This window comes from Echeneis naucrates, chromosome 18 (assembly GCF_900963305.1).
Source record: "Echeneis naucrates chromosome 18, fEcheNa1.1, whole genome shotgun sequence".
Classification (NCBI taxonomy): Eukaryota; Metazoa; Chordata; class Actinopteri; order Carangiformes; family Echeneidae; genus Echeneis; species Echeneis naucrates.
Window position 1 is genome coordinate 58809 of NC_042528.1, and position 15110 is coordinate 73918.

Consider the following 15110-nt stretch of genomic DNA (forward strand, 5'->3'; position numbering starts at 1 on the left):
GGGAATGGAGCGAGCATTCACCTCCTCCTTCGGGAGGGGGTATCAGACCCTTCGTCCTAACCCCTAACCCTAACCCAAACATTATGATAAGAAAAGACCGGACAAAGAATTATTACAATTTGACCCATAATGATTTTGAATTTGATGGACAATTTTTTTCTGCAAATCAAGGGCACGGCGATGGGCAAGAAATTTGCGCCCGCTTATGCCAATATTTTTATGGCAGACTGGGAGACAGGCGCCCTCCAAAAATGTCACAAGAGACCCATCTATTATTATAGATATTTGGATGATATCTGGGGTATATGGACACATTCATAGGAGGACTTTAAGCTCTTCTTGAACACTCTAAATAATCACAATCCGTCAATTAAATTAAAATCCAGTCTATATCATAATTCAATAGACTTCTTGGACACAACAACATTTAAGGGACCAACATTTAATGAAACCAATAGACTGGACATCAAAGTTTTTTTTCAAAGAGACGGACACACATGCACTTCTCCACAAGACCAGCTTTCATCCCAAACATACTTTTGCAGGTAAAGTAAATCACAATTACTTAGGTTCCATAGGATCTGCACAAAAAATTGATGACTTTAAACAGGCCACTAGGATACTCTTCTCCGCATTGGCCAGCAGAGGGTACTCTAGGACCTTTCTTAGGACGTGCTTCAAACAGTTCCTCCAAATTAAGCCCCATGATGTGTCCAGCATAATTCCTTTCATCACCACATACTCGGCCTCCACGGTGAAGCTGAAATTCAAGAAATCAAGAATAACTTTGAGCTCTCCATGAGAGGAAGGGAACTTTTCTACAGCCATAAGATCATTGCTGCATTCTGGAAATATAAAAATTTGAAGGATTACCTGGTAAAAGCCAAAGTTCAACCACTATTTGAACCCAAACCAACACCAAAGACTGAATTCTTTAACCAGCAAGCTTGGGTGTCTAATAGGAGAAACAAAACTATTTACAAAATTACAAATCAGGTAAATATTTCATCCAAACATTGTGTGTATATTATTATTTGTAAACAATGTGGCCTCCAATACGTTGGTGAAACCGGAAATACAATTGCAACCACGTTCACACAACATAGATACAATATTTTAAAGAGGAAAGACATCAAGACTCCGCTTGTTAAACACTTCACACAGCACGGTTGGCATTCAGTGCAGGCCTCTGTCCTCCAATGTGACTCCAAATGGACCAGGGCCCAGAGACCTTCCTTTAACCCTTTCCCCTAACCCTATAGAAAATAGACCATAACAATCACAATTCTGAATCCATTTTTATTTTGAACACAAACCAAATGATGAATGGGACATATTTTTCTAATATTTATGACATTTCTCCCCCCCAAAAAAAACAGCACACACCTTTCACAGCAGGTTTCTATAAATGAAAGAAAATTGCTTTCTAACTGATAGCTGCACACAAGTAAGTGATTACTGCAAATTTAGAACACCTTTACCCAGCATGCACTGCACTACATGTGTCATCATATTTGTAATATATATGGCATCTGTTGTTATTTGGATTGTTTGGAATTGTAGTTATGTTTTCTGTCTGTCAATGTGTTTACATTGTGCAGATACACATCCAGTTTCTACCCATGGAGACTCACAGCCATCTTGGCTATTTTGGGGAAAAGTGTGTGTCTTTCTTTTGGCATCATTTCTTCATCATCTTTTGGCGATCTAGAAACTTTTGACGCCTTTCAAATGGAATCTCATCAAGACTGATCCCGTGGTTACTGGCCCTAAGAGACACAGACAGACAGACAGTTGGTGAACTATTTCTGATTGGCTACATGTGTCTCATGACTGCTCATGTCCTCAATATGATTTAATGTAGTTTCTTTTAGAATATTTGAAACTAGCATTAGCATTAGCACTACTCCCAGTTCTGTCCCCTGGCACACTTCAGACTGTTGATAAAGATTTCAGTGTTTGGACTGCGCTCTCACCCTCCAGTGAGGTCCGGAGGAACAGGAAGAGGTTTGATGAAACCGTCTCGTCCGATCAGCCAGTACGTGTCCTCTGAGCCCTTCACCTGTGGAACAGAAGGCGGGGTCATAAGTGTGTCAGCAGGTGAGCAGGGAGGTCTGTTTACAGCAGCTCACCTTCGCCTTCCTGGTGTCAATGTGGTAGCCCAGTTTGAGACTGGTCAGGACCTTTACTGTGCTCAGACTGATGTGGATCCTGTAGGCTGGACACAAACCACAACTAATTAATGATCAGTTTCAGTTTCTGTTAATCAGTGACTCCTTAGATCTGTCCATACGCAGTCCGCTGGCTTCCATGTGTGAGGCTATTGTCACCGTGTCTCCAAACAGACAATATCTGGGCATCGTCAGGCCCACCACACCTGCTACCACCGGACCTGAAGACAGACAGAGGAGAGAGTGAGACAGGTATAGATAGTGTGTGTGCGTGTGTGTATACACACATATGTACCCGAGTGCAATCCAATGCGGATCTTGACTTTGATTTCAGGCATGTGTTTGATCTTAAAGGCTCCGATGGAGTGAAGAATATCCAGAGACATGTTGGACACTTCTGCTGCATGTCGATTTCCGTTTCTGTTGGGGACCCCTGAAGCCACCATGTAGGCATCTCCGATTGTTTCCACCTGCACACAACACACACACAATCGTGTGTGTGTGTTTATCCTTGTCTCTCACTGTGTGAACTTACTCTCATCCAGGTGTGTCATGTCTCTATAAAATACAGCTCTTTACCTTGTAGACATCATGAGAAGCAATTATGGCATCAAACATGGTGTAGAGGTCATTGAGGAGGTTCACTACCTGTGTACACACAGACACAAGTTGCTGACCAGTAGCTGTGCAGTATCAGCAGAGCTCAGTTGATCTCGTACCTCTATGGGTTCACTCAGCGCAGAGATGGTGGTGAATCCAACAATGTCGCTGAAGTACAGCGTACAGTCTGAGTAATGTTCCGGCTGAACGGGCTTCCCCTTTTTCAGAGCCTGAGCCACTGACCTGAAGAACGCCAGCAAAATTAAAAATTACCATGTCACTGAGACCGCCTACTTAAACTCCCACTTTTTATCTTACTTTTGTTGTAGGTCAAATAATCATTTCCAATTTTATTTTAGCTGAGGTGTTCCATCATAAAATCCATCATAGGACATATTTGTGGTTTATCAGTGTCGTTTTAGAGCTGCCTGTTACTCTTGTAGGGAGAACCAGCTGAACTGGTCCTGGTGTAAGACCAGATGGACTTTTCATAAAGCAGTTGAATCAGCTCATCACATTCAGCCATCCGTCTCTGTTTCACTGTGATACTGAAGGAAACCTAAAACACTTGCAGTCTCAGATTGTCAGAACTCTGATTTCAGTTTGTCTTACTTTGGCAGGAGCTGTCCGACTAATTTCTCCGTTTTGTTCCTCTCAACTTCTAGTTCGTCTGTCCGTTCTCGTATCAAATCTTCCAGATTTGAACTGTACTGCTCCAACATTCGCAGCATGGAGTCAATGATGTTCGCCCTCTTCCCTCTGTTAATACAGCGAAACTGAAAACATACAAACATTAAAGATGAAAAATATACCCACACTGAATCTCATCCTCCAGCAGGCGACGGCTCTCACCTGTTTGAAAATGTCGTCAAAGCTCGGCCTCTTGTTTGGATCTTCATTCCAACATTCGTTCATCAGGCTGAGACACTCAGCCGGGGCTTCGTCCACCGACACCACAGGTCTGCAGAGAGGAAGGGGCTGCTTCAGACGCTCCACTATCTCTGTCAGACAGACAGGTGGTCAAATAGACAGAGACATCCTGTCTCACCGTGGGCAGGCATGTCCATCATGGCGTACGGCAGCATTCGTGAGATCACTTCCTGTATGATGATGGAGAAACTGAAGACGTCTCCTGCAAATGAACCTCCGTGGACTGGAGTCTTCAAGAGCTCTGGAGCTGTCCACAGGAGCTCTGAGAGACAGACATGTGTCAACAGAGATAGACATGTTATTAAACTGTTATTAACTCCTGGATGACCTTTTAAATAATTCTGCATCAGTAACATCAGTTCCTGTTTCCTTGGTTGTTCTTTTGACCCACAGCAGAAATAAATACAAACACAGAAGTTTTACCTTCAGGGTCCTCAGGAAGGCTGAGCCCCTGAGAGTGAAGGATCATTGGAAGGCCATAGTCAGTGACCTTCAGAACAAAGCGTCCATCCACTAAACAGTTTGTGGACTTGAGCCGACCGTGACTCAGACCTCGGAGATGAAGGTACTTCATTCCCTGAAACACAAACACTTTATTATCATCAGATGAAGTTTGAAGTTCCTGTTAAGAGTCCTCACACCGTCACCTCCAATATCAACTGTTAACACTCACATGGTGAACTGGCTTGGACTCAGGATAGGGCCAGTCAAGGACGGAGTGTCAAACACAGGCTACGGTTTTCATCTTATTACCAGCATGCTGATTGGCATAGTATAATTTTTATATCATGATATTATTATCATAAGGTTTTATTTTAGTCTCATAACTACCATACGTTATTAATTTATTCTCCTTTCTCATTAAGGTACTTTTCCATAGGAAACGGCTGCATCATGACCATCAGTAGTATCTCAGAAGCACCTTGATCAGGTCCATGAGCAGAGATGATTTGAACATCCAGTCCAGCCTGATGTTGCTGTCAGCCAACAAGTCAGCCAGACTTCCCCGGGGACAGTGTTCCACCACCAGGGCAAATATCCCAGAGTCCAGAAACAGGCCGAGGTACAGGTTCAGGTTCTCATGGCGCATGTCCCGCAACTGGACAGACACAGAAAGGAAAGTATTTAATTTGTCTGGAAATTGTTGACTGAGAAAGGATGAAGGTTAGAAAACACATCAGTGTACAGAAAAACATTTAATCAATTGCATATACATTGATCAGGTATAATAATATTGTGTTGACCCCCCCTTTGCTGCCCAAACAGCACCAACCCATCGAGACCTGGACTCCACTAAACCGCTGAAGGTGTGCTGTCCTATCTAGTACCAAGATGTTGGCAGCAGAACCTTTAAGTCTGTAAATCAGAGGTGGGGCCTTCATGGATTGGATTTATTCATCGAGCACGTCTCACAGATGCTCCACTGGATTGATATCTGGGGACTTCTGAGGCAAAGTTTATGCCTCAGAAAACATTCCTGAACACTTCTGCTTTGTTGCACATCATCCTGCTGAAAGAAGACACAGCAATCACTAAATATAATTTCCATGAAAAGGTGTACATGGTCAGCACACGCTCAGGTAGCTGGTGCGGATCAAAGTAACATCCACACGGATGTGCTAAAGGTTTCCAAACAGAACAATTCAAAGCATCAAACTGCCTTTGCTGGCTTGCCTTCCTCCCATGGTGCATCCTGGCTCCACCTGTTCCCCACCCACATCCAGCCAGCCACATGATATAAAAGGAAACATTACTCATCAGACCAGACGCCCTTTTTCTTTGCTCTGCGGTGCAGTTCCGATGTTCATGTGGCCATTGTTGATGCTTTAGTAGTTCAGAGGGATCAGCACAGGCCCCCTGAGTGGTCTGCAGCTCTGGAGCCAAACTGTGATGCTGTGTATTCTGACAGCTTTTATTTTTTCACCAATTTGAGCAACAGTAACTCGTCTGTATCAATTAATCTGTCACTGTTTCAACACTGTTCCCTCCTTGGATCACTTTTGATAAATCTTGACTCCTGCAGACCAGGAATGCCACCAGAGCTGCAGATCTGGAGCTGCTCTGATCCAGTCCTCCAGAAATCACATTTTGACCATCATCAAACTCACTCTAATTCTGAGACTTGCCAATTTTTATTTCTTCGAGCATCAAGTTTGAGGACAAAATGTTCTCTTGCTGTTTCATACAGCCCACCAACTAACAGGTGCCATGATTAAGAGATGACCACCTGTCAGGAGTTCCAACATTATTCCTGATCGATGTACATCAATAAAGCATTTACTTTGTGATTCTTCTGTGATTATATGATGCTGCTGGTCTTTTACCTGACTGAACAAACTCTGGGTGCTTTTATTAGCAGCTGTCATCTTCCCAACAGAAATCTTCTTCAGCCAGACCCAGTCACCCTGGTAACAAGACAACCAACCAGTGGCAGAGTCAGTATCGGACAGACGGGTGCAGAGAGACAGACAGGTGCAGCGAGACAGACAGGTGTACCTCCAGTATTCCTATGTTGGAGCTTTCAGGTGTTGTCAAGACGTAACTTCGAGCGATTGGGCGGAACGGCGATTTAATTTCAAGAAGACTTCTTATGATTGACTCATCGTTCAGTTTCTATGACAACAAAAAAAGCGTTGTCATCACCTTCAGCAGCCGTCTGTCTTTTATTCTGATGTGATCAACTTGGGCTCAGTGGGAATAAACTGAAGTTCTCCTTTTGGTAAATTTTGGGGGTAAATTTGAGCCTGGAAAGCCATCTTTCTCCTTTTCTGGTGCTTCAATGTGGTATGAACTGTAAAGATATTATTACCCCCCCAAAAACATTTTAAAGGATTTTGTAATCAGCGCTGAAGGAAATATGCAGCTGTTTGTGTTTAATTAGATTTTTTGCATTTTGTGTATTTCTTGTGAATAATTTTATGTAAATTATATTTGTTCACTGTCTTGGCCACGACTTTCTGGGAGATCTTGTAGCACAATGAGATATTTCCTGATGGAATGAAGGAATAAATAAAAAAAAAAAGAAAAATTCAGCTAACCCTAACCCTTAAATATATAAAGCTGTTACTGATCATCACTTCATAATTATTCATTATTATAATGTGACACTGAAAAGCCCTGAATCCTTTTGACTCTTGACCCCTCCCTTAGTCTCAGACCTTTCTGCTGATTTGAGTGTCGATGAACACGATGTCGTCTAGAGTCAGGATCAGTTTGGTGATGTTTGCTGCTTTGCTGTAACTCCTGTACACAATAATATCATCATCATCATCATCATCATCATGTCTGATCATGATATGTTTGTGTCCACCTGAACCAGCAGGAAAATGTTCCAATCAGAGTGCAGAGCAACAGAAAGACAAAGAGGACTGTCCCCGAGTCGACCCCTACAGTTAAACACAGCAAATGAAAATATTTAATATCAGGTCAGGACACTTCCTGCAGCCGCTGTAAAAGGTAGATATGATCATGATGAACAGTTGGGGGCGCTCTGCAAATATTTAGAGTAAATATACACCCACTTACAGCAAAATAAAAGGATAGTTCCCACCCCGATGCAGGTCCTTTAACACCCCCGCTGCAGACTTCGTCCGGACTGAACCAACAGAAACTAGCTGGGGGGGGTTTTCCTCCAGGAAAGATGAAAGAGCGGCTCAGTGGTCTCAGACCACCTACTGTCCCATCGATGTGCGTCGGAGCGAGCGAGTGTGTCGGCACAAGCTGGTCACCATTGCTGTTTAAAATGATGTACCTGGCCTGCAGGCCACGCCCCCTTTTACCTCCATACAACACCTGAGAAAACCAGTAAAGCAGGGAAATTACCTTCATCAGTAGGTCAACAGAGTGCCGCTGTCAAACTATGGAGAAGTAACTTAGAATCAACATATTTATAGAATGAAAAAATGTGTTTAGAAGAGAGTTTCTTCAGTAGAAGTTTAATTTTCAGCACCAGAGTCTCTTCATCCATCAACATGATCTTAATCAAAGGAATTTAAAGAAGGTCCCATTACAGCCAAACCTGAAGCACGGCTGGTGAGGCAGAATCAAACCTGAACCTGAATATACTGTGCTGTGGGTTAGGGTTGGATTAGTCACTGGAGGCAGCATTTCCTCCACCACCTGGGAAGGTACAGAGTTCTTTCATCGGATTCATAACCTGATCAATATCAGACTGAAGAAGAAACTGTAGATAAGAAGCTTTCGTGGCGGCAGCAGCAGATGATGACTTAGTAATGCTGACAAGAACATCCGATCATCTAAATTTTTCCTAAATCTGGTCTGGTTTTATTTCTGACTGATGAACTTTGGTCTCTCTATAAATCTTAAAATAACATTTTAGAAAAAAGGTACAACAGAAGACAAAAAGCAGTTGAAACTGTAACAATCTCCTTCTTAGCACTCGCACAAGAAATCCGGGCCAGGGTATCTCAAGGGGTCAAAGGTTCCCCCAAGCAAGTCCATATCAAAATATTTCTGACCTGATTGAAGCCCTGGAAATCAAAGCCTCCATCTGATTGAACCAGCTGGTCACCCATCACCCACTTCCCTTCCCCTGCTTGACGGCGTTCCTCCACTGCCTTCGCAACAAAGTACACCATGTTAAATATTGTCCCAAAGATTGGAGACACCTGCAGACAAAAATTGCAGGACAAAATTTAACAGAAAGAACTAACTGGTGAAGAAGAGGATCAATGAAATTTGGTGCATCAATGTTTACCTACATCATTAAGTTGTGTGTTTTATACACCAGTATTAATCTTATAGTAAAGCGTTGCTGTTGATTGAGTTTTGTGTGTTATTGTGTAACAACCACTGTTGTGTATTTGTATTTCTTGTCTATTTACCTCTGTTGCAGAGACAGCAGACCGGATCTCTCGTGTGATTTGACCATGACGAAAAGCGTTGTAGAAACTCTGGTCGGACGCCATGGTAATGGTCAGCACAGAGCTGTAGGCATGACGAAGCCGAGTGCTGTTGGTCAGCTGAGGGAACACGGTGTCCTTATTGGAGAGAGCAAAAATAACAGGTAAACCAGTCACAACGCAGTTTCAACTCTTTTGTTCAAATCTTGAGAATTTTCCTTCCTACAGCTGGTCATTTGAGTTCAGCTGAAGAGCAACAGCTCCACTTCAGGTGACCTCATAAACTACACCACTGCACAAATCAGCCCCACACAGTCAGTTATTGGTCAATCAGTTACCTGATATGGCATAGCATAGAGCAGGGCGTCATACGGTATAAACACGTAACCATCAGAAACCATCCCCATGTCCAGAGCAGCCAATAGGAGTTCACGCTGATGCTCTCCACCAATCAGAAGAGAGCTCATACACATGATTATGACTGGAACAGAAAAAAAGGGTTTATCATTGTGTGTGAGCAGATGGACCATTACAGAGCAATGTTTACAACAGCCAACAGAGCAGACACAGAAAACACTTGATCATTATTTTCATTCATTCAGTCAGTCCTACCATGTTGCTGGTTGCAGTAAGCGTGTTACGTCATTTCCAGTCACTGGTGGTTGTGTTCTGTGTCACCTCGTATGTTGTCTCTGTTAATCTTGTGCTATTCTTTCCTATTCACCCGATTAATCCGACAGCAAACTGATGTCACACTAACAGTGGTATAAAACTCAATATTTCTCCCCTCCATCAAATCATATGATTACCAATGTCCTCTAGCTCTGTCTCCACTCTCTCTTCCTCCTTCTCTCTCTCCGGTCCTCTCCTGTTCTGTCTATTCTTCTACCTCCTTTTATGATAGCACCTCTTGTCATAGATGCAGGATGATGGTAGAAATGGAGGCGAAAATTAGTGCGTTAGAGTCGCCACTCCACACCTTAGCTAGTGTAGCTAGCCACCCCCCTGTAGCCGGTGCAGGCCAACCTAGACCAACTCCTACGGCAACCAAGAGAGTTCCCCCCAGCCCCCCAGTGGCTCCCGAGCAGCCGGGATCTAGTCAGGGCGGCTGGGTGACTGTCCGAGACAAGAGGCATAGTCGTAGGCAGCAGCCCCCGGTTCACCACCGACCAGTTCACCTCCAACGGGTTCTCCCCTCTCAGCAACACACCCGCTGAAAAGCCGACTCTAGTGAAGGTGATTCTATTCTGAGGAACGTGAAGTTAGCGACACCGGCGGCCATAGTGAAGTGTATCCCGGGGGCCATAGTGAAGTGTATCCCGGGGGCCACAGTGAAGTGTATCCCGGGGGCCAGAGCAGGCGACATCCAGTCTTATCTGAAACTGCTGGCTAAGGGTAAACGTAAATATGCTAATATTGTTATTCATGTCGGCAGTAACGACACCCGACTTCACCAGTCGGAAGTAACAAAAATTAATGTGGATTCGGTGTGTACTTTTTCTTGTGTCCTGGATTGTGTATAGTGTTGCCTCTTATCAAATCTCAATCTAGAAGGAATGTTCTTTACTGTGGATTGACTTAAGAACAATTACTAAAGGAAGGAATGTAACAATGCCTTAATTTATGGGGGTTTTTATTAATTAAAAAAACGGGGGAATAAAAACCTGCTCATTACATACAGGTGCATGTCAAAGCGTAAACTAGGTGAAACAGGTGAGCTTGGATATGCAAATGGAATTGGCATTTTATAAAAATGGTAATTAAGCGGCTGTTGATTCTTGAGGATTTGGGTGAATGAGTGGCAGATCATTTATCGAAATACAAGGGGGATTCTGTCTGAGGAATGAGAGCTCTAAAACTAAAATTTGATTCACTGTTGTCTAATAGCCATGCCTCGCACCACTCAGAACAACCCACTGGGGAAGCAGATAAACACCACCTTACTTGGTAGACGACTCAACTGGCTACGCAAAGAGCAGATGTCCGACGAGAGTGGCCGCGTCTTTGCAGTCTCTTACTTGATCAGAGTATCCTATTATTATTATATCAACCCTTGTGTCCTTATAAGTACAGATGCATTCCAGAGCAGCAATTTGTGTTCGCTGCCTGATAAGGTTATCAGGTCAGCCTGAGTGGAGGGTCAGAGAAGGGGCACCTCTCTGCGGGGTGAGGCAGGTTCATGCTGATTTGTGGCGCTGACTGCAATCTATTGTCTTGGGAAAGCAGGGTCTCTAGATGCAGGTTTAGATAAGGGTCCAGGACGGCACTTAACAGAGACCTGTGAAATCTCTGTTGGAGGCAATAGTCTCTTAGAAGTTTGAGGGGTGTGGGGATTGGAATCTCCACCCCCCTTTCTTCGGACCTCACAACATTTTGCTAAAACAATGTCGGACACTGTAGTTTTCTCTGGCCCCTCCCCAATCGGACCAGTGATGACATGTACAGCCGCATGTCGTCATTTAACCGCTGGCTGTCGAGGTGGTGTCCCGAAAACAACGTGGGCTACATAGATAACTGGAAGTCTTTCTGGGGGAGACCTGGTCTAATTAGGAGAGATGGTGTCCATCCCACCGTGGACGGGGCCGCTCTCATTTCTAGGAATATGGCCGATTTTATTAGAAATCCAAAACCCTGACAATCCCGAGTCGAGACCAGGAGGCAGAGCCGCAGTTTAACACGCTCCCCTGTTAGTTAGTTCTGTTAGTTACAGTATACCGTCCACCTGGTCCGGACTCAGAATTCCTATCAGAGTTTTCTGAGTTTATATCAGAGTTAGTACTCAGTACAGATAAAATCATTATTCTGGGAGATTTCAATATACATGTAGATGTAGAAAGCGACAGCCTTAGTTCAGGATTTCTTTCCCTGCTAGACTTTATTGGCTTATCCCAGCATGGGAATGAACCCACTCACCACTGCAATCATATCCTTGATCTTGTTCTAACACATGGCTGGGAGAGGACTGAGCATCTCTCCCTCTCTCAAATGATCGCGAACAGGTGTCGTAATAATTGTGACAGGCCGTATGAGGGCTCCTAAAAATCCCTGAGGGCCCTTTACGATCCCTGAAGTCCTCTCTGCTAAATAACCTCATCACTGACAGCAGTTCTGCTCTTCACTTCTTTCATTCATTTGCTACCTGTGAAATCAGATCTCTCCGTACTGACCTTTCACCTTGTTGACTTCCTTGATCGCTCTCAGTGCCTCCTGTGCTCTGCCATTGTTCTTTGTTTCCATGGTGACCACTGGACCAATAGGTAGGCCCATAGCCTGGAGCGCTGAAGCAACTTCATGACCAGTGCTCTCCCAAAGGTCAGATGGAGCTGATGATGAAATGAAGGACAGAGTGAAAGACTGATAAAGTTGCAACCGTCTTAGATCAGCTTCACGATTTTAAGCTGCCATTAACCTGACATCAATCTAATTTGATGAGGACAACAGTACAGCAGAGGAATTCCAGATGTGATAAAAATCTCAAGTCAAATCGAATCAAATCAAGTCAAATCTGATTTATTTATGAAGCGCCAAATCATAACGAAGTTACATCAAGGCACTTTACAGAGAGAGCAGGTCAAGATTATTTAAAGAGACCCAACAGATCCCCCATGACCAGGAAAAACTTCCTTTACCTAACCCTGAGTGATGCTGTTTCTTCAAAGTGAATGTTCACAACAAACTTGAAGCTGTTGACACACAATCCGATATTAACATACATACACTGTGAATAACAGACAGGTGTCACCTCTGGTACCCTGAGTTTTGTCTTTGTACTGAATATATATATATATATATATATATATATATATATATATATATATATATATATTCACTTTAACAAACATCTCCATTTTATTATGAATTCTGACACTCTGACTTTGATAATTAAAAATCTGATAGAAATAAAACCTTCAGAGAAAAAGCTAAAAGCAGAAATAATGAAACGTTCAAAAACTGAAAGTATGTGGGCTATATTTTTTGAATGTTTCCAGCTTTTAAACTTGACAAAGAAACTCTTTAGTCCAGTGAAGCAGAACCAAGAACCCTCAGCTGAAAGAACAACCATCTTCACTGGAAACGAGCTCATCCTGCCAGCAAACTACAGTGATGTCACTTCCTCACCTGAGATGACGCCAACATGCGCCCATTGGAAGAACCTGAGCACTGCGAATAAGACTGTGCTGGGAGGAGTGAGGGGTGGCAGGTTAGGCCAATCGGTGTCCAGACAGCCTGGAGAGGCAAGCCCCGTCTCCCAATGCTGAGCCAATAAAGACGCGGCATGACAGAGGGCGGGGTTAAAGGGTCCAATGTAGGCGTGGCCGTAACTTTGCATTTCTCCAAGTTCTGTCAGAGCTAAAATGAAGCCAGTGAACAAGAATCCAAAAGTCAAAAATTAAAAATTCCAAAAAAAGAGGGGAGGTCAGCAAACTGCTGCTTTAAAGGACATCCCATAATTTATTCAAAGCCTTCATTAGGACCCAATAGGTCCTACAGTAATGAATCAGTCTATCACTATTCCTGATGTTTTCTTACCTATTTAGCAAACACACCTTTGGAGGCGGAGCAATCCTCGTCCAGCAGTTTCACATCGTACCAGTATCCTTTGCTCAAACCATTGTCCCGCCGTAACCGTGACAATGCCAGGTTGGCTGCAGCTGTCGGCATTGCCTTGGAGAACATGGGGTCACATGACCACGGACCCATGAGAGCCAGCTTAAAGGTTGCCATCCAAACTTTTGCAATGCATAGCAACCACAGACACACCCATAGCAACCACTTATGAAGGGGCATCTTGAAAATCTGTGGAAATAATACTTAAATAATAATAATAATTAAAGCAGATATTTCAATGACTTGCTTTATCTATATATTAACCAAATATCTGTTCATGTTAACTTCCACTAAAGTATATTTTATCTGCAGGTTCAGTTTTCTTTAGCTTCAATGGTTCAGGCTCTGTTTTCACTGATTGGACTCAGCTGACTGATGTGACCTTTGACCCCTAATACTTCATAATAACGCTGACTGACACCATTGGCTAATGCTGAAGAGCGCTAAGAACGCTAAGTATAGTAACAATGCTAAAGCTCTTAGCAAAATCTGAGAAAGTGAACATCATCACCACTCAGAGCCATTACCCGGTGACATCATGATGATGTCATCAGGCTTCTTTAGGTTTAAATGCTGAGACTCGGTCTGAAGTGTGACCCTGGTTACTAATGTGGAGTGGAGATCCTCCACAGCCAGAGGGAGAACTTTAGACATATTCACAATCTGACACCAAACTTAACTTAACTTAAAAGGTCAAACTTTTGCAGATGACCATGCCTGCTGACTGAAAGTTCCCCTCTCTGAACACAAGAGTTAGCTTGACTGAACTGGACTCTTGACTCTACCTGGAACTAACTGGAAGTCTGTTACTGTGTTGCTTACTGAATTTGGGTCAAACTATCAGAGCTAATAATTGGTAATAATGTAAAACAATAAAAAAATACATTTTAATTATAACCAGTCAAACTGAGACTTCTGAGCAGCAGCTACTCAGGTTTCTACTAGACCACATTGGTTTTTGCTGGACCGTGCTGGTTTCTAACAGGTTCACATGAATCGGGTTCCGATTGTCTGAAACACCAGCTGTTACAAACACACAGGTCTTATGACATATCCCTGTGAGGTATACCCTTTAGTCCCTTAATCTGGTGGTCTGAACCACCACAAACCCAAACCTGGTCCTTATCAGAGCCTCCACAGGTATGTGTATTCAGGTTATTCTCACTAAGGTACAACAACAAACACAATGTTTACCTTCTTAGAGCTTCATCTGAAACAGGAAGATCCTGAAATGGACAGTGAGAAAAGTGCTGCTGTCAGGTCGAACGACAGAGTGAGAGAGAAACACACATTCGGAGGGAGGGAGGGAGGGAGGGGGAGAGAGAGAGAGAGAGAGAGAGAGAGAGACTTTACTTTAATCCTGTTTGGATGAGGATATTTGGCTGCAGTTTAGGGTCTGTAATGACAGGATGATGGTGTGTGTAGGTCTGACTTTCTTACCTGATCATGGTTTTCTGACTGATGACATCAGCCACCTCTGATGTCACAGGTCCTGTAATCAGACTAGTTAAACACTAGTCAACACTAGTTGTTAATAATGTAACACACAATAAGATCAGTGTCTCCAACAGAGGACACACCTATCCTCACCCTGATGTCTTGCCATAGGCAGCAATTTGTGCTTCTACAGTGTGTGATTCTAGTTTCCGTGGGGACAGCATGTAGCCCCGCCCTGGCTGTTTATGGACCTGCTAATCCCAATCTGGATTAGGTCCATCCTGAGGGATCGTCAGCCCCTAGCTGGTCTTCAGCCAGGAATAGAGACAGGATATGACCTGGTCAGCACAGTGACAGATCAGGAAGGAGCGAGCTGGGTCAAAGCGCTGCAGGGCACATGGCCTGAAGCTGCTGGATCACTGATGTCACTGTTCACCTGATGTCATCACTCACTACTGATGACACAGACGGAAAGCTGAACTACAGTCAGTACTACACTGCG

General features: G+C 43.6%; 1 protein-coding gene across 1 annotated transcript; it reads right to left on the minus strand.

Annotated features, from left to right (window-relative positions):
* Positions 1–1269: 1269 nt before the first annotated feature.
* On the minus strand, positions 1270–15025 carry LOC115058600 (retinal guanylyl cyclase 2-like). The gene is made up of 24 exons (XM_029526009.1): positions 14366–15025; positions 13111–13360; positions 12683–12913; positions 11731–11886; positions 8902–9044; positions 8546–8701; positions 8180–8329; positions 7274–7493; positions 7012–7087; positions 6860–6944; positions 6198–6314; positions 6026–6106; positions 4624–4800; positions 4125–4278; positions 3820–3963; positions 3624–3772; positions 3384–3547; positions 2891–3014; positions 2751–2819; positions 2467–2641; positions 2294–2392; positions 2133–2218; positions 1977–2062; positions 1270–1769 (listed from the first exon to the last, which is right to left on the minus strand). Exons 2-24 carry the CDS (start codon positions 13349–13351, stop codon positions 1682–1684), a joined length of 3171 nt encoding a protein of 1056 aa, XP_029381869.1. The 5' UTR covers positions 13352–13360; positions 14366–15025; the 3' UTR covers positions 1270–1681.
* Positions 15026–15110: the final 85 nt, after the last annotated feature.